The sequence below is a fragment of the Salvia miltiorrhiza genome, chromosome 1, assembly GCF_028751815.1.
Source record: "Salvia miltiorrhiza cultivar Shanhuang (shh) chromosome 1, IMPLAD_Smil_shh, whole genome shotgun sequence".
Lineage (NCBI taxonomy): Eukaryota > Viridiplantae > Streptophyta > Magnoliopsida > Lamiales > Lamiaceae > Salvia > Salvia miltiorrhiza.
Window position 1 is genome coordinate 45,730,833 of NC_080387.1, and position 26,532 is coordinate 45,757,364.

General features: G+C 35.3%; 2 protein-coding genes across 4 annotated transcripts; both read left to right on the forward strand.

Moving 5' to 3' along the window:
- The first annotated feature begins 1,631 nt into the window (after positions 1 to 1,631).
- Positions 1,632 to 3,072, forward strand: LOC130986346 (transcription factor MYBS3-like). Its single transcript, XM_057909742.1, has 3 exons — positions 1,632 to 2,170; positions 2,502 to 2,704; positions 2,804 to 3,072. The coding sequence occupies exons 1-3, from the start codon at positions 1,876 to 1,878 to the stop codon at positions 2,993 to 2,995; spliced, it is 690 nt and encodes a 229-aa protein (XP_057765725.1). The 5' UTR covers positions 1,632 to 1,875; the 3' UTR covers positions 2,996 to 3,072.
- Positions 3,073 to 24,472: 21,400 nt separating this feature from the next.
- On the forward strand, positions 24,473 to 26,330 carry LOC130986357 (1-aminocyclopropane-1-carboxylate oxidase 1-like). Of its 3 annotated transcripts, XM_057909769.1 has the most exons (4): positions 24,473 to 24,822; positions 24,897 to 25,113; positions 25,183 to 25,406; positions 25,571 to 26,330. In XM_057909769.1, exons 2-4 carry the CDS (start codon positions 25,006 to 25,008, stop codon positions 26,154 to 26,156), a joined length of 918 nt encoding a protein of 305 aa, XP_057765752.1. In that variant the 5' UTR covers positions 24,473 to 24,822; positions 24,897 to 25,005; the 3' UTR covers positions 26,157 to 26,330. The 3 variants fall into 3 exon arrangements, with proteins under 3 accessions (XP_057765752.1, XP_057765744.1, XP_057765736.1); XM_057909761.1 differs by having other exon boundaries at positions 24,473 to 25,113; XM_057909753.1 differs by lacking the exon at positions 24,473 to 24,822 and having other exon boundaries at positions 24,878 to 25,113; positions 25,556 to 26,330.
- The last annotated feature ends 202 nt before the right edge of the window (positions 26,331 to 26,532 follow it).

The following is a 26,532-nucleotide window of genomic DNA, read 5'->3' on the forward strand; positions in this document are numbered from 1 at the left end:
ATTAGCCTAAAATAAAGTTGGCCCGAGATTAATTTTGTTATAGGGATAGACTAAGACTCATATATAATTCAAGATTAGCATTTGCGCTCGTGCAACGCACGAAAAATATTTTTATATTTTATTATATACAAAATTGATATTAATTTGATTATTATATAAAATTCTAAATATAATTAAAAATACTATAATTTAAGATAAATATATTTTAGTTTAATATAAAATATTAAATAATAATTCATATTAATAAAAATTGATATTGTAAAAAAAGAAAACAATATAAGTTAATAGATAATTGAAAAAAAAAATAGACTTATTCAAAAAAAAGAGGAGAGAGAATTTTCTTAAGTTTTAATCTTTAAATAAATATAATTTTTATATTTTAAATCCTATATTTACATAACATATACCAAATTAAAGCTCTTGTCATGATCTTTAATTTGATATGCATATCAAATATCTTATAATTAGTCGAATTTCACAATTTTAAAAAAGAAATAAAATAGAAAAATAAGAGGTTAAAGGAAAAGAAAAAAAAAGATGTATGGCTTATAAATAAACCTCCAATTTTATTCCAACTACAAAATTGCCACTCAATTTTAAAATTGATTTGAAATCGATTTAAAATTGAAAACTTCATTTTTAATATAGTATAGATTATTCGTACATGACATTGTCCCAAGATTGACTACCGAGTCTCGTATCCATCGAATCGAACAAAATATATACTCCCTTCATCCCTAAAAATTGTGGCTTTATTAGTATATTGGGACGTCCCTGATAGGGGTGTAATCGAACTGAGCCGAACCGAATAGTGGTGTGCTCAAGTTTGGTTTGTTTAGTATCGAATCGAATCCCGAACTTTACTTACCGAATACTTTGAGGCTCGCGAGCGGTTCACGAGCCTAATCGAGCCTATACGAACTTTCTTAATTTATATTTATATTCAAAATATTGATTATTTTATTTTAAAAATAAATTATTTTATTTAAAATAATAAATATATTAATGATTTTCTTATGACAAATAAAATTAATTAGAGATTTAATATAATTATTATTAATTTTAGTAGATAAATATAAGTTGTATATACTAATAATTTATATTTTTCAAGCTGAATCACTTGACGAACATGTTCACGAGCTAACGAGCCGAATACTACTAAGCTCAAGTTTGGTTTGTTTATTTATCGAGCTTCTCTAAACGAACTTGAACGAGTTTTTTTCGAGCCGAGCTCCGAATAGTTCGCGAGCGGCTTGGTTTGTTTACACCCCTAGTCCCTGAAAATTCATGTGGTCTTTCCTTATTTGGAAATGACCCCACAAATTTTTCCTCTCACTATTTATAAAAGGATATGAGACTCAATCTTCACTTAAACATAATTACAACACTTTTTCTTAAAACATGTGTCATTTCTTTTGGTTCACAATTTTTAAAAACAGATGGAGTATATCGTAAAATTAATTTAATCTAGTTCTATCCGATCCTTGAAATTAAAACCGAGCAGCCCCTGATGTACTATAGGGTAAAGATAGGCTAGCTTCTGATGTGTGCCATAAAAAATGAGCAGCGACCCTATCACATGCAAACAAAAAAGTAAATATAAATGCATGTGCATATTTATATCGCTATATATGTACGTATATTTCTATGTTGAGCAAAAGAGTCAAGTTGGGGGCCGGGAAAATATCAAGCATAAAAAAAATGTAGATCCAATCATCTACAATTGGTGTGCAAACCATTTTGACAAACCCCAACTTATCCTCACACATCATATCAAATAATATAATGAAAGAAGCAAGTGTGCTAAGTCAATTAACAATAGCCTTATAATATCCCTCTCTCTCTCTATCTCTCTCTCATGCAGGAATCGTTGAAATGGGGAGGAAGTGCTCGCATTGTGGGAACATAGGTCACAATTCAAGAACTTGCAACGCATCAAAAGGCCCTAATAATATTGCCGGTGTGGTGAGGCTATTTGGGGTCCAACTCGACATCTCTTCGAACTCGGTTTCATCTTCTTCTTCTTGCTCTATCCCAATCAAGAAAAGCTTCAGCTTGGACTGCTTGTCGTCGTCGTCTTCCTCCTCCTCGCGACCCGCCGCCCCCAAGCCCTCCCTCGGCTACCTCTCCGACGAACCTCTAGGCGGCCGACCTCCCGACAGAAAGAAAGGTACTACTTACCAATTAATTAGGTTTTCAAACCTCCATCTGAATTCAAGCTGTTGGAATAAATGTTTTCATGTCTGGTTTTTTGTGGAAACATATGCATGATTTTCCATGCCTTGTCTCTCTCCACAAAACACATACTATATATATTTCTCCATTAATACTGTACCCTTTCACAGAAGTTTCTGTTTCTTTAAAAAAATAAAAGACACACACACAGTGCTTTTCTGCCCACATATATATATTTATTGTTGTTGTGATACCCGTCATTCCATATATATTCTAGAAATTAGAATTCCAAATATAGAATCGAGTATAATATTTGAATGAATTAGGAGTGGCATGGAGTGAAGAGGAACATCGCACATTCCTAATAGGGCTGGAGAAACTAGGCAAGGGCGACTGGAGGGGAATTTCTAGAAACTTCGTCACCACTCGAACTCCAACTCAAGTTGCGAGTCACGCTCAGAAATATTTTCTGCGACTCGCTTCCCTCAACAAGAAGAAACGACGCTCCAGCCTCTTCGACATCGACATGGTATCTATATTATACACACTTGTCACTTTTATTCAATACTACTTTATTTCTTTAAACATTCAAAACAAAGACAAAAAATAACGACTTTCTCTTTAAAAGGTTGGTGATTCAAAAGACTCTAAACACCACTTCGAGTTCGACGTGGACCTCAACTCACTGGGTCATGACGAGGGCCGTGATTTCCCCCCGAGTTGGGCCTCTGACTCGCCCGAGTTGGAACTCACGCTTTCCGCTCCTAATTCTTCTTCTTCATCTTCTTCCCTCCTAATTGGAGCTATTAGTGTCACTTAATTCATCCTTTCCATTTAATTGTAATATTGCGACATATATATGAATCTAGCTAATTAATTAATCTTGATTTTAATTTATATGGAGGGAGGGAGACTCTGCTAATTGCTGCTCCCTTAACTGTCTGTTTCCTGCTGCTGCTGCAGACTAGCAAAAGTTATAGGCGTACTAGCATGTTTTTCGCATTATTTTGAACCATTATTCAATGACGAGTGTGACTAAATTTAGCTACATATAATAGAAGAGGGAAGAAAAAAGCACATTGTGTATAATTGCCACTTAATTTTTTTTGTATTATCTAAGCTTATAAAAATATTTGGTTTTTTAGACTTTTAGGCCTCCAATTCAGTTAATTTGGTCTTGTTTGTAGGCAATGATACATTATATATACCTTGTCTTAATGACTTGCAAATTCTAAACGAAGTCGGATAAGAAAACAAAGAATACAAGACTCAAAAACTGAATTATGCATCTATAATGAACTTAATTAACCAAATTCCCACCTCTACAATAATTCCATGAGTCGATCTAGATATGGAAAACTCAGAAACTATACATGCAATTAGTATGTGTATAAATATATATATAAATCAGAGAGCTGAGTTTGCAGAAGACATAATTGAAGGGTTGTACGAGTTTTGGCTGAAACTTTCGAGTACATATATAGGCCTTATTAATGTTAGGTGAATTTAGAGAGAGGAATTTCGTATAGATCGAGTACATGAGTTTTGTCATTGGGGTAGAGAGCCAAAAAGACTTAGGTTTAATTTGTTGGTGGAAAAGCATGCATATGCAATGAATTGAATGGAAATTAAATTGAATTACTCCGCTTATAATGTGTGAAAGTAGTAGATAAAGACATGGAAAATAAATTATTTTTTTTGAAGGTACGACATGGAAAATAATTACTACGACATAACTCAAATATTATAATGGACCACCGACAAAATCTCCTCCTAAATCTAACTTTTTTGGCCGTTTCTTAGGTAAAAAATCTCTACGTGTCGATCTCATAATGGCTCTTTGCAATGGGGATTCACACTTAAAAATGTGGACCATTGTTTGTATTGTATCATCTTTTTCTTTATTTTGAAAAGAAAACTAATAATGGTTAGTTTCTCGTTTTCCATTTCTCCTCGAATTGTACTCCTTATTATAGTATTATATTCTTAGGTGCTTTTATTTTTATTATAAATTTTTCAAGGTGCGCTTTATTTTGATGGAAAAAGAGAGAAAAAGTATATTTAATTTCACCTATATATTTTTCATCATTTTCATATTTTATTATAATGTAAAATTTTCTCCGAATATGATGAAATATTTTCTCAAGCATCATTTTTTCACTAATTTTCTCTCCAATGTTGGATAATATTATTTTAGGATAGATGTGTGAAAATATTTTTTCATTTTTTCATCTCTAATAAACATATGATAAAAAAGGAGAAAAATATATATATATATCTCTTATCCATCATTTTCCAATGAAAATTTTACAACCAAAGTAAACGTATTCTCATTGGAAATTTAACGACGGCTTGTAGACGGATTTACGATCGGCTTGAATTGCCGTTGTTAAAGGCACATTTTTCTCTAAGAGAAATTCCGTCGTTAATTTTCACCATTATTTTAAACTTTCTTCTGTAGTGCATACATCATAAAATAATTATATATATATATATATATATATATATATATATATAGGGTAAAGTTCAATAGGAACACAAATATTTGCAGAGTCTAGAGTCGTAATCTTGTTCGTTGATTGTGTGAAATCGGACGGTAATAAATAATCCTGATTTCATGCGGCACCATATACTCAAAAGGATAAGTTGGTATTTTCATAAATTATGTAACTGTAACTTACCCTCATTATATGTAATCAAATCTTTTCTTTTATGGTAGATTTGTTCGGTAGATACGTTAGATGTTTTTAGCATTAAACGAATATTACATAGCCTGTTAATTCTTTTGTTTTCCCCTTGTAGATCTTGCATCTTCCATTGAAGAAGAACTGCAAATTCTAAAGCTCTAATATGGATGCTCAAGGTTAGTCCATATCACCGAACACGTTCGTGCGAAGTTGGGCAAATATATAATTCTAGTTATCATTATATACGTAATTCCCACAAAAAAATTGTTCATTGCAATATTCTTGTCCTTTAATGCTTCACGATTCATTGAATTTACGGACACATAAAATGACATATTTTATTTATACTCGTTTAAAACTGTTATGAACTAGGTGACGAACATATCATGTAATATGTTGAACTTCCAAATAGCGTTGTGAACGTCTATATATTGTAGTCAATACAAATTTTCCTCAATGTCCGGAATCAATCAAACCATACCATGGGCAGACGTTTGATACTTTACCACAAGTTGAAAAATTTTACAAGGATTATGCTGTTTCTTGTGGTTTCGAGACTCGATTCAACACTATACAGAGATCAGACGATGGAACTATTACTTATAGATTATTTCTTCGCAAAAGGAAAGGAGTGTGGGAAAAGGCGGATGAACTTCCTAGTTTTTGGTGTTCCTAGTTTGATTCTATTATGGTGAACTTCAAAATAAACGTTTTCAATTTTGGTCGTTACGTGGATTTTTAATAAGTTAATAGTTTTATTCATGTTTGACATTGTTCAATTTTGTATTACTGGCTTATCAAAGTTTTATTAACTCCTATCTTTTTCCCGAGGTTTTAATATTCCGAACGTAATCGCTTATTATAATGAACCTGAATGTCTTTTGTATCGAACTTATTATGTTAATATATTGAACTTGTGCCTGAAAATAATATAACAAAGATACACACTCCTGAATTTTTTTGTCTATATTCAATTATTGTAAAATTCAACTGACTTAAATTCTATCTGAGTTTAATTATTAATTATTGTTAAATGATTTTAATTTTTTGTCGAGGTTTTAATGTTTCGAACATAATGACTTATTTTAATGAATTTGCTGGTTTTCAACATCGAACTTATTAAGTTAATATATTGAACTTACGACCATCTGCACGTTTTCGACCCAATCATTTGTAAGTGACACTCCGGAATGTGGTTCTGACATAACATTATGAAAAAATATAAAATAATTCATGTTCACTGCTTCAAAATATATTAGTACACAAAATATAATATTTTAAATTTTCATACGCAGCAACATGAATGTTTATCATGGTGTGTTTTTGTAAAACATTTTAAAATCCTTTATTATGCAAAGTTCGTTGTTCATATAACCTATATTAAAATTAATAATGTATAATCAATTATTTTTGTTACTTTAGAAAGCTGAAAATTTTTAACCTTTAGCCATCCTCACAATATATAATATTTTAAATTTTCATACACCTCAATACGAATGTACAAGTCGACATATTTAATTTACTATCATAACTTTGTCTGTGCATTTTCAATATTTTATGCTCGGACTTCAATTTATGTTTCCAACCTACACGATTGAGATTAATTATTAACTCCTGTTAGATGATTATTATCCGACCTGCACGATGGACCTGTGTACACCTTCGACTCATCTCCAACCCACGTCCCGTCGATTGTCTACCAAACTTCTTATCATATATTCGGTCCAATCCCATTTTATCTAAATTGTTAACATCAGATAAAGTATTCAAAAGATATGGGTGGACCATACCATTTTAGCAACTCTCGAATAATGAAAAACTCATAGCAATAATAAAATGTCTCTTAAACCAGATGCCACCACTTTTACAATTTATCATTTGAGCTATAAAACAATTCCAATCTTTATCTTGTCTCTGTTGTCGACATCGAAAAACGAAAACCACTGTTCAAATAGTTCATTGTTTGATTGTCGTTCGAACGCACGAATCTTTTGAACACCTTTTGGGATTCCGAAGACACGATATACATCATCACCAGTAACCTTCACACAACAACCGTTATTAATTTCCAGTCTTCATGTCATTGGGATGAAGTTATTCAGTGTCCAATATGCCAAACACCATGGCAGGTCCTCCACCTTCAACTCTAGCAAATTACCAAATCCAATATCCCGAACTGCATCCTCTTAGCAGAACTCAATTTTAACAAAGTATCGTCGAATGCGGCAGGTGTTGTCCTCGTGTTCAACGATGGAAATATGGGCTTCCTCCCAAGTCGTATTTCATAAGGACCATCTGGTCTTATGGTACGACGTAGGGCACCCACACCTTTTGAAGTGCACACTGTTCCTTTATCAGCTGCAACATGAACAACAAATCCATTAACCTGGGATTTAGTTTCAGCTGTTCTGAGTATGTTCTTTGGGATAGAGTTCTATGGAGACCATCAAAAATTCGAAGAACGAAGACCAAATCCTATGCGTCGATCTTGGTATATCCAAGGGTGATGATTCATCTGGTGAAGATTTGATATTTTCGTTAATTGTCATAGATAGGCAATCAAATCTTTTATTTATGGAATATTAATTTGATGAAGAGTCTGTTATGTGAATAATGCATCCACAGAACGCAGTATTCGTAGAAAATACTAATGAACATACTAATGTTCGTTGATATGTTCGTAAAAAAATAAATGAACATACTAATTTTCGTTGATATGTTTGTAAAAAATAAATGAACATTCTAATGTTCATCGATATTTTCGTAAAAAAATAAATGAACATACTAATGAACATACTAATGTTCGTCGATATTTTCAATAAACGAAATTGATTGATTTATTATGCATACGTTCGGACGTTCGTAACTTTTATCATACATCCAAAAATTTAGACTGATAGTTATGTATATATTGAACATGTATATAACTTTAGGTCGAACACAGAATGAATGCACAAAAATATTAATACTAGACAATATTTAAATATTCATGATCTATAACATGTAACACACTACAGTATATACTAAATTATAATGAATGAATCTGGAAATTTTTAAATGCCTGAACTTTTTTCATAATCTGGAACTATTTTCGTCGACGATCAACATCACTAACCTGGAGTAGATGGCAGCTATCAGATGTGAGTTATATGTGGTTGTCGGCGATTTCTGTGAACGAGAAAGGGAAAAGTGATGATTGAATGTAAGTGGCTGGCCGGCGAATGCAGAAATTGTTGAATGAGATTTCGACGACGGCGGAAGTCACACAATAACTCACTAACCTAACATCCTCCGTGATAATATCAATAAGAAACACATAGCTATAGTTCAAATCCATCAAAACGATTGAAAACCTCCTACAGATTCGGTAGCTGCGAAATTTGTGGGATACTATAATTCTTTCCAAATAATGTTCACTGTATGTTTACTTTTTTGACCCTACGAACTTCAGATTCATTAAAATCAATATTAAAATGATTATAATAATTAACAGAAGTTGCAATCTCGTCCATTGATTGATTTTGATCTAACGAACCATACTATGACTCATTACTCTATATAGGGATGTGTTCTTATAGAATGCAACCCTATATATATATATATATATATATATATATATATATATATATATATATATATATATATTTGAGATTTATAATTAATATTCATATCACAATCCGACCCAGTACGATCCAGACTTATTTGCCACCTCAAATTCTAATACATATCTAACTCCATTTGAGATACTGTTTTCCAATACTTAACTTTCTCCTTTTGTTCTCTCTAAATCTATATTTATACTTATCTAACTCCATTATTTCACCCGTACAACCTACATTCTCTCTACTAGTGTCAAGAAAAGGACCTACTTATTACGTGCATTAATATTAGTGGCTTTTAACTCTCCTTGAACACAAAAAATTGGGTATAATCAGATATATTGTACAATCGAATTGATTCACATTCATAATAGTGTTATTTATACGGTTCGAATCAGAATACGAGTTCGGGTAAATATGTCATGGTCTAAATGTGGGTGCAACCCAGTTGTATCCAAGACCACCTCCTCCTTAAAACTGTTATTCCCCTTGAATAACAATTGCTATCGACTAATTAATTAACTATTCCAATAAATCCACTTAATAATTTAGTCTCAATTAGCAAGTCATTAAAGTTAATTTCTCAGCATTTTAATGATCAAATCAATATATACATGTATATTATTGGCGCAAGATTGCCACTAATGTTATATATATAGGTTTAAATATGTAGTAATTAGTTAGAACTGCATTATGCAGCTGCTGATTGGCTTTCTGAAAACAGTGTCTGGAAAAGAACAAGAGTTTGGTAACACTATCAAGCGCGGGTTGAAAGGGATGTGATATTTTGTATTTTAGCATCTTCTTATGATATCCATTCATATAATTTAATTCCCATTTGTTTTGTGCGTGACAGAATATATAGAAAATTATTTTCTAGCATGCCAACCCATAGCTCAACTACTTGCAAACAGTTGCGTTATATATCTGCACAAAACTATAATTGATTCTGCCGATATTTTGCTATATATTCCTTCCGTATATTAATAAGTGTTTCATTTAGTTTTTTTTTTAAGGAAGATATTATATTAAATACAGATTTTCTAATACAATATAATAATATAGGTTGGATACATTATACTGCAAATTCGGACGAGATCTTATGTCTCACAATTTATTATTCCCATCATGTTTAATTCTTAATCTCAATATTTTGTAATTATTTAATAAAAAAATACAGTAAAAAATATTCATGAGCTCTAATTAATATTTATGACTAAAAATTGAAATTTAAATAATTAATTTTAATTCAAATAAAATATAGAAAATAATTATAAATCTTAATGGAATGAGTCAACCCTAATTAATTATCATAAAATTATACTATAGCAAATTAAAAGTAGAACACAGTAAAACATTAAAAGTGGTATAGAGGAACTCATATGCTGCAAATTGATATGATCAAAAGATAAAGAGAGTCTGTAAAAATCTCAATAGATCCAATCCGATGCTCCAAGCTTGTAGTAAGCCGCACAATCTCTGTAATCATAACATTAGAAGTAGGGGTGTAAACAAACCAAGTCGCTCGCGAACTCTTCGGAGCTCGGCTCGAAAAAAGCTCGTTCAAGTTCATTTAGAGAAGCTCGATAAATAAACAAACCAAACTTGAGCTTAGAAGTATTCGGCTCGTTAGCTCGTGAACATGTTCGTCAAGTGATTCAGCTTGAATACAACTTATATTTATCCATTAAAATTAATAATAATTGTATTAATTCTCTAGTTAATTTTATTTGTCATAAGAAAATAATTAATATATTTATTATTTTAAATAAAATTATTTATTTTTAAAATAACATAATCAATATTTTGAATATAAATATAAATTTAGAAAGTTCGTATAGGCTCGTGAGCCTCAAAGTATTCGGTAAGTAAAGTTCGAGATTCAATTCGATACTAAACAAACCAAACTTGAGCACACCACTATTCAGTTCGACTCGGTTCGATTACACCCCTAATTAGAAGTGAAGGATCACGTCACTCGCTCTCTTTTTCTAACTTTCTTGTTTCCTTTTCTGAAAAAAAAAAAATAGTCTATTACTACATCTTTAATCTTTTCTGTCTTCAATAATGTCTCAGTATTTAATAAATTATAAACTAATACACAACATTATAACATTTTCATAGGTATGTCCTGTGGACTGAGGTTATAAATACATAATCTAATATGTTTCACGTGAGTCAAAAACAACGACATACCACCTAAACAGTTAGGTGATGGGAATACTAAGAAAATATGTGCCGATCATCTGACCATTTTGAACAAGCAAATAAAAGTTTTGGTCACTAATTTAAAAAATATAAAATTTAGTTATATTTTGTGCATTCTGCCCAAATTATCATTTTACCCGTTGATCACGCCTATTTGTATTGCACGAATGGTACTACTAACCATATTAGTGTCAATAGAGTCCTAAACTTGTGCTGATACACTGCCTTATATATAGATGGATGCAGTTATTTGGCCATTTTGAACACTTACCCGTAGGGTTTAGATTTTTCATTTAGAGTTTAGATTTCCTATTTAGAGCATCTGCAGCGCGGCCTTTTAACCCTGGATCGACGCGTGTAGTCGGGCACTGAAGACACGGGCGAGGTCGCGTTTTCCTGGCGTCTCGAATCAAAGGGCATATTTTAAGGGCATCGGAGCTGGAAAGTTGGAAAGTTGAAAAATACACTACCATAATAATAATAATAATAATAATAATAATAATAATAATAATAATAATAATAATAATAATAATAAATAGGAAAGTTGGAAAATATCTAGTAGAAACTAGGTTGTATTTTAAGGGCATCGGAGCTGATCTGTGACAGCCATGAAATATGAATTGAACTAATTAAATAGCCAAATAGTAATAGGATAGGACCACAGAGAAGGCTAGAAGGAGACTTAATTTGTTTTATTTGGAGACAATTCTATATAATTTACAGTGACACGTATATTCTTATTTGAATACCAAGAATTACCGCCCAAGTTATAAAGGGAATTATAAATGTGATGTGAATTTAGTTCGAAATCAGAAAATTGGTTTAAATTAGTGAGACGAAGATAATTATATTTGATTAGTTTGAATAGAATTGCATGTGACTGTACGAAAAACTGAATTGAAATTAAATTATTGACATCAATAATTATGAACGAAAAACCACAATGGTCAACAATATCTAGTAGTAGTGTACATTAACAATATTGCAAGTCCCAACTAAACAAAAATATATGAATGAAATATTCCTACAACCAATATTCTTATCCAGACTACATATACTGTACGAGATTAAGTTAAATAAGACAGCAGTTTTTCACCCTGTTTTGACGTGTCACAAAATAAACCACATAAAATTATTGTGAAGGTAATGGTCCATTGTCTGAGTTTCGAAAAATCTTGATTGTTATGTAAAGTTTTCAGAAAATAGGACAATCTATTTATAACGAAACGGTCCATATTTTAAAGGACAACTTTTGGTATATAGCGACACTTTATACGTAACCTCGACTCTCGGTCTCAATTTTCTGTAATTTATTTTGGGTTTTTGTCTTTTAAAGTCGTTTGAATGGTACCATAACATTCACAAACCCATGTTAGAAATTAAACTATGGTTTTACTAAATCTAAAAAGAGAATGCTTTATTGGAGTTTAAATACACCAATTTTGAGGGTAGTTTGGTTTCACACATAAACTTTGAAAGGAATAAAAAGAATACATAAATTTTAATATTAGTAGTAATTTTATCACAAATTCAATTTCTAGACGTTCAAACTCTATAGAAATCCTACGATTTTGATGTTTAGTGTTTTGCAAACCTTCTCAAAACAATGTTGTTTAAATATATATATATATATATATATATATATATATATATAGGGGTGGGCTACCGTGAGAGCACATCTTAAAATAAGAAATAAGAGCAATTTTTAATGTATGAATTTTATGTAGAACACGTATGAATTCGCTGTATAAATGTATGAATTGTGAAAAATAAATTTTTGCTACCTTTGGGATTCGAACTGGGGACCATAAATCCATCAAACAGGATTACGAATCAACCGTAGATCTTGATGATCTAAGGGCTGAAAATGATTCTTATTTTATATCTTAAGAAATGCTCTTATTTTAGCCCCCCCTATATATATATATATATGACATTGTTTTTAAAGATGTCAGATGAGTATACGTCAACATTCCGACTTGTCACGTCAGCTTTAATTTGAGCTAAAATTAAATTTGTGGTAAAATTGCCAGTATAATATTAAAGTTCATGTATTTTTTGATTTTTTTTCAATGTTTATGTGCAAAATCAAATTACCCCTAAAATTGATGTATTTATACGCTAGTAACCCACAAAAAAAATTTATATAAAGTTTCTTAAAAAAAACAAATAAATAAATTATTCGAAAACTAGCGTAAATGTGCAAGTGATTAATTAGTTAGAGATGACGAACGTTGTCTATGGAAGCTCGATCGTATTTGAGGAGTAATTCCCTGAAATTAATTTCTATATATAGACGAAAAGTCTACTTAGAATAAATTAATTTTAAAAGTACCAATATAAGCTAGAACTTTCTTTTAGCCAGAAAAAAAAAAAAAAAAAAAAAAAAAAAAAACAGTTTCTACTACTTAATTGATTTAAACATCTATTGGAAACACTTTAATCTGGCGAACATATGATAATTTTAAAGGGTAATTGTGCTTAAAAATATAAATTTTCATTTAATTTTGGTTTTACACGTGAACTAGATATTTTATTTTCAAATATACGAATTTTTAATTGTTCTAATTTTTCAATGTGATTGTCAATTTCGAACAAACAGTTTAATGCCATTATAACAAGTTGCACTTGTTATAATGGCATTAAACTGTTTGTTCGAAATTGACAATCATATTGAAAAATTATTAGTGATGGTGAAATTACTCTCCATAAATACTTATTAGTGACGGGATGATATCCCGTCATTATTGACCTCTAACTAGAGAGGCAGTAACGAGAGGCCATGACGGGCAAATTCCCATCACTAATAGTTTAGTGAGAGTATTTGCACTTTTAACCACGGTTTTTACCGTCACTAAAACTACTTTTTCTTGTAGTGTTGAAATGACAAATTAATGTCATCGTGACTAGCTAAAGTTGCATAGACATCCAACTATACGGTCATGTGACTAGGCATTAATTTTGTTGATATGTCTTGAATCTCCTGCTTTGTAGATTTGGGCTTTAAGCCCAATTTTAGTGTATTATCTCAGTACTACATATATGGTCTTGAGATATGTTATTTGTAACTTAACCACATAAATAAAATCCGTTCTCCTCTCTGTCTATGGACATAGCCAATTTGGTGAACCACGTAAATTTGTGTCTTCTTTACGTTTTCTGTTCGTTTATTACTCTATAATTAATCCTAATCTGTCACAACAAATTTGAGGAGCAATTGACAACTATGTGAACAATTAAAATGATTGAATGTTGTGTGCGTGTGTTAGCCAAACGGTAAGGGATTAATGTCTAAGGCCAAAGGTTTTGGGTTCGAGTTCCCTGTGACGCTGCCTTTAAATTTCTTTATTTAATACTGTTAATTTATAAATAAAAATAAATAAAAAAAATTGAATGTTCATGTATTTATAGGCAATTCTTTTAGTTCGGATTGAAAATCATAATTAAGTGAAAATTCACGTAGATAGGCGCAATTAGAAGTATTTTGACACCTAAAAAATGACATAACAATATTCTTTTTCCATAGTGGCTGAAAAAAGTCATGCATAAGTTATTGAAAAATTTCAACGTATCTACTTTACTATAAATAAAAATATGGTGTCATTTTTGAAAAAAAATCTAAAATATGTGAAATACCAAAAATCGAATGAAAATTGGTGAATTATTTAGCAATGAACCCAATAAAGAAAATAATTGAGCATGCATATATGGACAATTATAACTAGTGCTGGCAGCTATATATATATATAACTGAGTTATGGTCCCAACTCCCAAGTGAGGGCTCACTAGTCACTACACAACTACAAGAATTTAGGGCTCACCACACACTTTACTCTCTCTTGCTACAATTCTTTAAAGAATAAGTTCCATACATCCACAAGAATTTTCAACACACTTAAAAAAAATTCTTGAAATAATATGGTTTACTTGAACTACGCCATAATGCAACAAGAGTTATCAAAAATTTAGTTTCTTAGACTTCCAAGAATCTAGTTTCTTATACTTCCAAACGACTTCCTAATTCCTCTATTCGAATTTTTTTTGCTTTCTTTCTGGCCTAGTTAAAGTTAAAGGCTAAAATGGCATGTAAATATAGATAGGATAAAATGAATAAATCTCGTAAAGAAATGATTGGAGAAATTTGTCGATGGTAGGTGGGTGGTGTGTGTGATGTGTGAGTTGACACAAGTGTTGTGGTTTATGGATAGAAAAAAGCAAAGAGAGAGACAAAAAAAAGTCCTAGAGCACATTAACTTGGAACAACAAACAAGCCTTCTTCTCTCGACTATTCTATACCAATTGTCGTCTTCTTTAGCTTTTTATCCTTGAAACTTTATATCCTACCTCAAACCCAACTTCATCATCAAAACCACTCTCTCTCTCTCTCTCTTTCTCTCTCATATCTCATATGATTTGGCACTGTCAAGGCTTCTCTCTCTTAAGCAAGCATTTCTCAAAACTTCCAAGACAAAACTTTTGTTGGTTTTTTTTTGGCCAATTTTCCCACAAATATATACATATATGGGAATTAGATAAAAAAAAATAAGAGCCATTTTAGAACTTAATACCTTAGATATATATATATATATACAATGGATTCATCATTTTACGGTGAATTTGTGGTCTTAAATTTGAATTTCGTAACGGCAAATATTCTATAATTTTGAATTAATCATTTTTAACAATAAATTCATTATGTTACACAAAAATTTATCATGTGTTTACAGTTCCTAGTTTATATTTTGAAAAATAAATTATAACCTATCTCTAACTTATATATATATATATATATATATAGAGAGAGAGAGAGAGAGGGAGGGAGGGATAGTGAGTGGAGAATTCCATTATATATAATTTTCACCGATGAGAACATTTTTAGGCGGTCCTCTTTATTACTCTTCTCCCAAAAGGCTCGATTTATGAGTAAAGATTTAAAAGTAAAAATATTAATTTATGGGCGCTCAAAATTAGTGTAAAAAATCTAGGGTTAAGTACCAAATATCCCTCTATCGATGACGTCTCTATCGCGCTCAGGACACTATAGTCAGGATAAACGTTGTTTGCTACCTCAACGTGACAAAATCGAATCAATTTCCTCCCCACCACTTAACGGAGCTTAACACCATTAGAATTTTTTTTCTTTTTTGTTTTTAATTAAGGTGGGCCCCAACTTGCCTTCTCTCTCTCAATTCTGACAGGGGGGCATTTGCTATCGGTCATTCTCTTTTCCCCGACTTAGCTCGACACAGCTCAGTCACCGCCGTTGCTCCATCACCTCGGAGAGAATCGCTGCCACCGGTCACCCTCTTCTCCCCGATTCGACCCCAGACACAAGATCCTCACCCATAGGTGTGAACCCTGCGCCGTCTCCTTCTTTGGCGACGACAAGATGCCGCCGCCTCCCTCTCTCATTCCGGCGACTGCAGTGGCCAGCGGAGCCAGCCACAGCCCAAAGCCCTATCTCTCTCTCTAATCGAAGCTGTGGTTAGTGCACGACGGCGCCTAGCTGCTGTTGTCCATCGAAGATCAAGGGAGGGTGCGGCATGGCGGCTTCACCCGCTACTGCAGGGTCAAGGACGCAGAGGAGAGAGAAGGCGGTGAGAGATAGGAAGGCAGCTAGGACGCGGCGGTCGACGGTAGCTCGGAGCTACTGTCCGGCCAAACGAAGGGAGAGGGAGACTAGGGCAAGAGGCAGCGGCAGCCTTCGTTGCTGCTCGGCGGAATTGAGAATGAGGCAAGCTGGGGCCCACTTTAATTAAATATATATATATATATATATTCTAACGATGTTAAGCTCCGTTAAGTGGCGGGAGAAAATTGGTTCGATTTTGTCACGTTGAGGTAGCAAACAGCGCTTATCCTGATTATAGGGTCCTGAACGCGATAGGGACGCCATCGATGGAGGGGTATTTGGTACTTAACCCAAAAATCTATAGATTATCGTTGTAAATCGTATTGGCCTATGAAAATTTGAAAATGAGGAACGGATTCAGCAGAATAATTTGGCCCGATATATGTTTTCACAAGAAGGAATATCTTTGCCATTATGGGTGTTTGTTTGTAGCTAAAAATATCTCAAATTCAAATCTGAGACGGTTAAAAAGAAAGAACACTAGAATGTTGGCCTATAATTTTAGCCCATAAATTTACTTTTGAGAAGAATATATATGTGTTGTAAATAGTCCCACTAGATCTGGACATTTTTTACTATCAAGCCCACTAGAAACATCCTAATGGGCTCAAGATTGACAATAGGCTCACTTGGTACAAGTTTCATGCAATGCAAGTATCAATCTATATATCGAGTATCCTAGGAAACTTGTGCCTCCGCTGCTCCATGCATATGGTATACATTTTCAAGGAAATTTAAGAAAATATGTATCCTGCCACGAGATTTTGTAAGCAATAATTTTGTTAATAATAATAATAATAATAATAATAATAATAATAATAATAAAGTCTTAACTGCCTGATGGTTCAAATACTGATGAGCAAGGCTGTTTCTAGACAAAAATTAATACCAAATATATATTATATATATTCGGGTACGGGTAACAAAATCTCTAACAAAATTCGGGTACGGGTAACAAAATTTCGAACCCTGTGAAAAAAAATACCCTCCAGACACAATATCAGTCATAGGATTGATAAAATAAATGCACCAGATCGTGCCCTAGATCTCACTAAAATTAGGGGGTCTCGTTGGAGCGGCCCCCTATATATATATATAGGGGGCCGCTCCAACGAGACCCCCTAATTTTAGTGAGATCTAGGGCACGATCTGGTGCATTTATTTTATCAATCCTATGACTGATATTGTGTCTGGAGGGTGATTTTTTTTCACAGGGTTCGAAATTTTGTTATTCATCAGTATATACTGCATTGTTCATCAGTATATACGGCCTTGTTCATCAGTATATATGCCTTATTCATTACGAATTTTTTAATTTTTATTTTTCATCAGTATATGCATCTTGTTCATTAGATATACGTTTTGTTCATTAGTATTATATGTCTTATTCATTGTACTCATGTTACACGAAAAATAGGGGGTCTCACTGGAGCGCGCCCCTATATATATATATATATATATATAGGAAATGGCTACTGTGAAAACACTTCTTAATATATAAAATAGAAATCATTTTCAGCCCTTAGATCATCAATATTTACGGTTGATTCATCACATTGTTGGATGAATTCATGGTCCCGAGTTCAAATCTCAAAGGTAGCAAAAAATTTGTTTTTCGCAATTCATGCAATTACACAACAAATTCATACATGTTCTACATATAATTCATATATTTTAACTACTTCTTATTTTATATATTAATAATATTTATACCGTAGCCCTCTCCTTTATATATATATATATATATATATATATATATATAGGGGATGGCTAAAATAAAAACACTTCTTAAAATATAAAATATAAACAATTTTCAGCCCTTAGATCATCAAGATCTACGGTTGATTCGTAACCCTTTTGGATGAATTCGTGGTCCTGGGTTCGAATCCCAAATGTAGCAAAAATTTATTTTTCACAATTCGTAATCATGTTGGATGAATTCGTAACCATGTTGGATAAAATTCGTACATTGAAAAATGTTTATATTTATATTTTAAGAAGTGTTTTCACTGTAGCCCTCCCCTATATATATAGGGGGCCGCTCCAATGAGACCCCCTAATTTTAGTGAGATCTAGGGCACGATTTGGTGTGTTTATTTTATCAATCATATGGCTGATATTGTATCTGGAGGGTGATTTTTTTTCGCAGGGTTCGAATCCTGGAGGAAGCAGAATATTTTAAATTTTGTTATTCATCAGTATATACTGCATTGTTCATCAGTATATACGGCTCTGTTCATCAGTATATATGTCTTATTCATTACGAATTTTTTAAATTTTATTTTTCATCAGTATATACATCTTGTTCATTAGATATACGTGTTGTTCATTAGTATTATATGTCTTATTCATTGTACTCATGTTACACGAAAAATAGGGGGTCTCACTGGAGCGCGCCCCTATATATATATATATATATATAGTGTGTGGTTCTAGAGAGAACTACATTATTTGTGAGAATGTGAGAACCATTAAATCTAATGCATCCACTGTAAAAATTAATGCATTCGCTGTTAAAATTAATGCACTCAAAAAAATAAAAATAATTGTTCCCTTCAGGATTCGAACCCAGGATCTATATTCATCCAACAAGATGATGCATCCACCGTAGATCTTGATGATCGAATGACTGAAAATGGTTCTCCATTCTTCTTTTATTTAGTGTTTCTTTCTTGAACGACGATGAAGCGCAGTCTGTTGGTAAGACGCTTCCCCTCCAACCAATAGGTCGGGGGTTCGAGTCACCCTAGAAGCTAGAGTGTGAGTTGTTGAGAAATTAGACGCAACTAATTCCGCCCGGGATCAAGTGTGACTCAATATTGTGGATATCGACCGATATGAAACGAGAAGAAAAAATGACACCGATATTTTTAACGTGGTTCGGCCAAACTGCCTACGTCCACGGACCCACACCAATATATTAGAGAATCTCAAAAGGAGTAGTACAACAAAAATACCACACTGTATTTTGTATATGCCTACGCAGAGGCTATCTCTCAACTCACTTTTATCACTCGTGTATAACTTCCACACTGAAGTTTTCTCTCACAAGAATTTTCTCTCTCTCTCTCTTTCTCTATCTCTCTCTAGCTGAAAGTTAGATTGTTGTTTTGGTGTTGTGTTTAGCAAGTGCTGCGGAGGGGATTATTTATAGTGAAGGAATTGGAGGTGGTAGGTGAGATGTGGTTGGTGAGAGGTGGTTGGTGGCAGCCATAAAAGAAAGCTGCCACTTTTGACTAACAATCTCCCACTTGAAGACTGATTTCAATCTGTCTTCACACCTCGATCAACGCAGCAGCCTTTCTGTCTTTGTCATTCTAGCAAACCAATTGAAGCTGAGCACAACTTCAATTTATCAATGGTTACTGCCTTTGTAAGCATGTCGGCTGGATTTTGAGCTCCTTGGATCTTTTCAAGTATTAACACCTCATCCTCCAACAGAGATCTGATGAAATGATAACGAAGTCCAATATGTTTCGTTCTAGAATGAAATGCTGAATTCTTTGCCAGATGTATCGCACTCTGACTATCACTGTACAAGACATTCTTCGTCTGATCAAAACCCAATTCTGCCAACAACCCTTGTAACCAGATCATTTCTTTGCTAGCCTCGGTGATTGCCACGTATTCTGCTTCTGTAGTGGATAAAGCAACAATCTTTTGTATCTGCGAGATCCAACTAACAGCAGTCGTGCCAACAGTAAAGACATAACCGGTAGTGCTTCTCCTGCGATCTACCTCACCGGCAAAATCTGCATCTACAAAACCTTGTAGTGCTACATCACCTCGTCGAAAACACAAGCATCTATCAGTAGATCCACGTAGATATCTCAATATCCACTTTACTGCTTCCCAATGCTGCTTTCCTGGATTTGCCATAAATCTGCTCACAACTCCCACTGCATGAGCGATATCTGGTCTAGTACAGACCATGGCATACATCAGACTTCCAATGGCTGAGGCGTAAGGAATTTTAGCCATGAAGTCTCTTTCCTCCTTAGTCTTTGGAGAGTGCTCTTTGGATAGGCGGAAATGGTTAGCTAATGCTGAGCTAACCGGTTTAGCACTGCTCATGTTGAATCTTTGCAAGATTCGATTGACGTAGTTGGCCTGAGACAACTGCAAAACACCTTTTTGCTTGTCTCTGTAAATTCTCATCCCGAGAATTTGCTTTGCTTCTCCTAAGTCCTTCATCTCGAACTCCGCTGAAAGCTGCCTTTTCAACTTCTTGATTTCGTTCAAGTCTGAGCCGGCTACTAACATGTCATCAACATAAAGTAGCAAGATGATATAGCTGGACTCGAACCTCTTGAAGTAACAACAATGGTCAGCATTGCACTTCATGTAGCCATTTTTCTGCATGAATCCATCAAACTTCTTGTACCATTGCTTCGGAGCTTGCTTCAAGCCATACAGGCTCTTTTTCAACTTGCACACCAACTTCTCCTTTCCTTTGACAGAGAATCCATCTGGTTGTTGCATGTATATTTCCTCCTCTAAGTCACCATTGAGGAAAGCAGTTTTCACATCTAACTGCTCTAGATGCAAGTCCTCCGTTGCGACAATACTCAGGACCGACCGGATTGTTGTCAACTTTACAACCGGAGCAAAGATATCTGTGTAGTCAATTCCTTCTTCCTGTTGGAAACCTTTGACTACCAATCTTGCCTTATATCGCTTTGAACCATCATGCTCTTCTTTGATTCTGTACACCCATTTGTTGTGTAGAGCTTTCTTTCCTTTGGGCAACTCAACTAGTTCCCACGTCATATTAGAGATAAGAGATTTTATCTCTTCTTTCATTGCAAGCTCCCACTTGACAGAATCTCCGACTTGACATGCTTCTTCATAGAATTCAGGTTCACCAGAATCGGTCAGAAACATCTGATTCATGTACTTCCTGTTTGGAACATGAGGTCGAGATGACCTCCTGGGTATAGGAGTTGGAGCTGGAACTGGAGACTGTGGTAGATCAGCCTCAGAGTTGGGCTCTTCTATCTGCAAACTTTCATCTGTTTGCTTCGATGTACTGCACTCTTCAGTATCATCTGGATCAACGTATGTTGGATCGTCACTTGTTGTGTCGGTGGACTGCACTGCATTCCTGTCCTTGTACATCACATTTTCATTGAATATGACATTCCTGTTTTTGTCATCCCAAAAACGGTACCCGAACTCATCTCCACCATATCCAATGAAAGTACATTTTAGTGATTTGGAGTCGAGCTTACTCCTGGCATTATCACTAATGTGTACATACGCGACACAACCAAATACTTTCAAGTGAGAAAGTTTAATTTCTTTGCCGCTCCAAACTTCCTCAGGTATTCTGTACTCCAATGGTACAGATGGCCCATGGTTAACGAGATATGCCGCTGTGTTGACAGCTTCTGCCCAAAATTGTGTTGGCAGTCCTGCATGTATCCTCATGCTCCTAGCTCTTTCTGTCAACGCCCGGTTCATGCGTTCTGCAACTCCATTTTGTTGTGGTGTCCCTGGCAACGTCCTTTCTAACTTGATGCCGTCCTGGTAACAAAATTTCTTGAACGCCATATCTTCGTATTCTCCACCATTATCGGATCTCAACTTCTTTATCCGTAAGCCAGTTTCATTCTCCACCATGGCCTTCCACTTCTTGAACGCCTCAAACACCTCTGACTTGTGTCTCAAGAAGTAAACCCACACCTTTCTCGAGTGGTCATCGATGAAAGTCACAAAGTAAGACTTTCCGCCAATGGATGAAACTGCTGCTGGGCCCCAAACATCTGTGTGGACTAACTCAAGCTTTACTTGCTTCGGAGTTCTACCACTGGTATTGAAACTCACCCTCTTCTGCTTCCCGAAGATACAACTTTCGCAAAAGTCTATATCAACAGACTGAAGCTCTGGTAGTTTCCCTTTCGAATGCATATACTTGAGCCATTTCTGGCTCATGTGCCCAAGTCTTTGGTGCCACAGATTTGCATTCTTCTTGCTATCAGCAACTGCAATTGTCACACACGCATTCATCGTTGTGTATAGGCTTCCAGTATCCTTGCCACGTGCAAGAATCATTGCGCCCTTAGTGATTTTCCAATAATCACCAGAGAAGTGTGTATCACATCCTTCTCTTGACAATTGCTTGACGGAGATCAAGTTCTTCCTCAACTCTGGAATGTGTCTCACGTCCTTCAATTTCCATACAGATCCATTGAGTTTGATCTGTACTTCTCCTATGCCCACCACGCTGCATGGATGATCATCTCCGAGATATACTTCTCCGAAATTTCCCGACATGTAATTTATGAAGGAATTTCGATTCGAGGTGGCATGGAAAGATGCTCCAGAGTCTATGACCCAATACTCGGCCATTTTCTCCATGGAACATATCAAGGCATCGCCTTCTTCTTCAGCCATAACATTGGCTTCGGTCTTTTTCTCGTTTTCCTTTGAAGGTAATTTACACTGCGTTCTGTAGTGTCCGACCTGACCACAGTTCCAACATTCAATAGACTTTGATTTGTTGGAATTCTTGTGGATCCTGGAGCTCTGCCTGCCATTCCTTGACTTGCTCCGTCCACGCCCTTGACTTCTGTTTGAGTTTCTGCCTCTGCTTTCTGCATTTAAGGCGGCACCTGAAGTGGAGGTTACATCTGACTGTCTCCTGATCTCCTCGGTTAAGATCATGCTCACGACATCATCGAACTTCATTTTGGACTTACCGGCAGAGCTGCTAATGGCCGTAACTGTGCCATTCCAGCTCTCAGGTAACTGCCCAAGTATTAACAAAGCTCGGACCTCATCATCAAAATTGATGTCCACCGTGGTAAGTTGGTCCGTCACTTCGTTGAACTCGTTCAAATGTTCTCCAAATCTTCCGCTTTCCGTCATTTTCATATTGAACAATTTCTTGATCAAATGAACTTTATTTGCTGCAGACGGCTGCTCGTACATGCTGGATAAAGCTTTCATGAGAGACGTTGTTGTCTTCTCATGCTTTATGTTGAAGGCGACTGACTTTGACAAGGTCAGTCTGATTGCGCCGAGTGCCTTTCGATCAAGCACCTCTCACTCGTCGTCCTTCATATCCACTGGCTTTTCCTTCAAGGGCTTATACAGGTCCTTCTGGTACAAGTAATCCTCCATTTGCATTTTCCAAAATCCAAAATTCACACCATTGAATTTCTCCATTTTGAAAATTTTATCGTCTGTCGACATTGCTCCCACTCGATCAAAAACACGATAATTTTCTCAAAAAATTCATTTCTGATGTGGAGGTTCAGTTTACACTGCAACCACAGAGCATACTAAGAATTTTAAAAGAATAATTACCGTTGCGCACGAAACACTGTTCGCAAAATTTACTATTCACGAATTCACTATTCACGTGAATAGTACCAGCGCAAGAAAAAAAATATTTTCGCCACCAACGTGGCTCTGATACCAGTTGTTGAGAAATTAGACGCAACTAATTCCGCCCGGGATCAAGTGTGACTCAATATTGTGGATATCGACCGATATGAAACGAGAAGAAAAAATGACACCGATATTTTTAACGTGGTTCGGCCAAACTGCCTACGTCCACGGACCCACACCAATATATTAGAGAATCTCAAAAGGAGTAGTACAACAAAAATACCACACTGTATTTTGTATATGCCTACGCAGAGGCTATCTCTCAACTCACTTTTATCACTCGTGTATAACTTCCACACTGAAGTTTTCTCTCACAAGAATTTTCTCTCTCTCTCTCTTTCTCTATCTCTCTCTAGCTGAAAGTTAGATTGCTGTTTTGGTGTTGTGTTTAGCAAGTGCTGCGGAGGGGATTATTTATAGTGAAGGAATTGGAGGTGGTAGGTGAGATGTGGTTGGTGAGAGGTGGTTGGTGGCAGCCATAAAAGAAAGCTGCCACTTTTGACTAACATGAATGAGTTTTTTCCTTTCTTTGATTGTAACAAATTTAAAAAAAAAAAAGTATTTTTTTCTTGAACCTCTCCCTATATATATATTAGAGTAGAGGGCTGTTTCTAGACTCGACTATGAATCTTGTTCAACCCAATTTTAATAATCACGCCCACAGACGGCCAAACCGCCCATTGTAAGAGCTACTTGTTCCTTTTTTTCCCAACTCTGGTTTTAACATTTTGATGTAAACTTTATTATGAGACTGAAATGTAGACTTCTTTCCAAGAAAAACATTTTAAATTTCTTCACAAATATACTCGACTTGAGTTTAGAAAAGATCCGAGAGTTAAAAGAATCAAAGACATGTCCCATAGTACTACAGAACTAATCTCCCACCATCTTACGAATCAAAATTCATCAGAAAACATATTATTGAACCAAATATTTGTATTTTATGATTGTTCAAATTAAACTCCATCAGCATTAGTCATGAAAGATGGTAAAAGTGCACCTAGTTTTGGAAAACAACTTAGAATTGAAGAAAAGGGCAACCAATAAGAGTGAAAGGCCGTTGCGAGTTAAAAAACTGCAGAGATCACATGCGATGTAAAGATGTCTATGAAAGCAACCATCCATGGTCTGAGTACTTGTTCATTTTCTCAATGCCTTCCAACTCTAACCGTATTTAACTGTTTTTCATTATTTTATTAGGTAAATACCAATTCAACTCTTTCTCTATATATATGCAACCAAAGTTAGCATCACCCCCACACAAAAAAGATACATATATAGTAGCAAAAACGAAGTGAACATTTCTGAGATGGAGATGGAGATACCCGTGATCGATTTCAGCAAGCTCAAGAGCGAGAAGAGAGGCCAAACCATGGCGCTCCTGCACGAGGCTTGTCAGAAATGGGGATTTTTTATGGTAATCAAACTGCCTACACACACACACACACCATCTTAACTATATATTCTGATCGCCGGCGCTGTGCAGATCGAGAATCACGACGTCGATACGGAGCTGATGGAGAAGGTGAAGGCGCTGACCAAGGCTCACTACGACCACTACATGAAGCCCGGCTTCCTCGACTCAGACGCCGCCAAGAGCCTCTCCGCCAACGAGTACGTTCCGGACATGGACTGGGAGAGCACCTTCTTCATCTGCCACCGCCCTGACAACACCATCAACGACATCGCCGCCCTCTCCCAACACCTCAGGTAAGAGAGACCGTCGTACCTATTTTTTATTTTTTGATAAATTAATAATATTAAATAAAGAAATTTTAAAGACCGCGACTTAGAACTCAAGACCTTTGACATTAGACATTAACACACAGACGACGTACCTAATATGAGACCTGAGCCAGAATATTACTACGCAGGCAGTCGATGGACAAGTACATCGACCAGGTGATCGCGCTGGCCGAGAAGTTGTCAGAGCTGATGTGTGAGAATCTCGGGATCAGCAGGGCCCACATGATGGAGGCGTTCGCCGGGAGCCGGGGCCCCTCTGTGGGGACCAAGGTGGCGATGTATCCCGAGTGCCCGCACCCGGAGCTCATGAGAGGCCTCAGAGAGCACACGGACGCGGGCGGGATCATACTTCTGCTCCAGGACGACCAGGTCCCGGGGCTGGAGTTCTTGAAAGGCGGGGAATGGGTGAAAATCCCGCCTTCCAAGAACAACCGGATATTCGTCAACATCGGGGACCAGGTGGAGATAGTGAGCAACGGGGTGTACAAGAGCGCGGTGCACAGAGTGATGGCCATGAAGGAGGGCAACCGCATCTCCGTCGCCACATTCTACAACCCCGGTGGAGACGCCGTCATTTCTCCGGCTGCCGAGCTCCTGCTTCCGAGGGATATTCAGTTCAAGGATTATCTCAAGCTCTACACCAAGACGAAATTCGGGGACAAAGCCATCCGCTTTCAGTCCCTTAAAACGTCTATGGCGGCGACTGAGAATTGAAGCTGCTCACAAATGCTTCCTTAGAAGTGGCATGCATGTTTGAGTATGCATAAAGTGTGGAGTCTTGAGATCATATATCAACAAAATTTCTATTCTTCACTTGTTAATGTAGTGGAATGAGTGTCACAATCTTAACATCAAGGTTAATTTTCTATTCAAGAATGCTTTGCTCAATTTTTCCTTCTAAATACTCCATTCGTGCATCAATTCATGTCCTATCCATTTTTAGTAATTATTTATATATTTTTTAATTGGTGAATCCCTATAAATAATACATTTTTTCTTCACTCAATTAATAAACAATACACTTTATTAGTCTCTTTCTTCACTCAACTAATAAACAATACATTTTTTTTCTTAAAACACGTGTTTCCTC

Coding starts and splice junctions, on each gene's coding strand:
- LOC130986357 (XM_057909753.1), top strand. CDS start 25,006: ATGGAGATGGAGATACCCGTGATCGATTTCAGCAAGCTCAAGAGCGAG. Junction 25,114..25,182: donor AGAAATGGGGATTTTTTATG/GTAATCAAACTG, acceptor GGCGCTGTGCAG/ATCGAGAATCACGACGTCGA. Junction 25,407..25,555: donor GCCCTCTCCCAACACCTCAG/GTAAGAGAGACC, acceptor GACCTGAGCCAG/AATATTACTACGCAGGCAGT.
- LOC130986346 (XM_057909742.1), top strand. CDS start 1,876: ATGGGGAGGAAGTGCTCGCATTGTGGGAACATAGGTCACAATTCAAGA. Junction 2,171..2,501: donor ACCTCCCGACAGAAAGAAAG/GTACTACTTACC, acceptor TGAATGAATTAG/GAGTGGCATGGAGTGAAGAG. Junction 2,705..2,803: donor GCCTCTTCGACATCGACATG/GTATCTATATTA, acceptor TCTCTTTAAAAG/GTTGGTGATTCAAAAGACTC.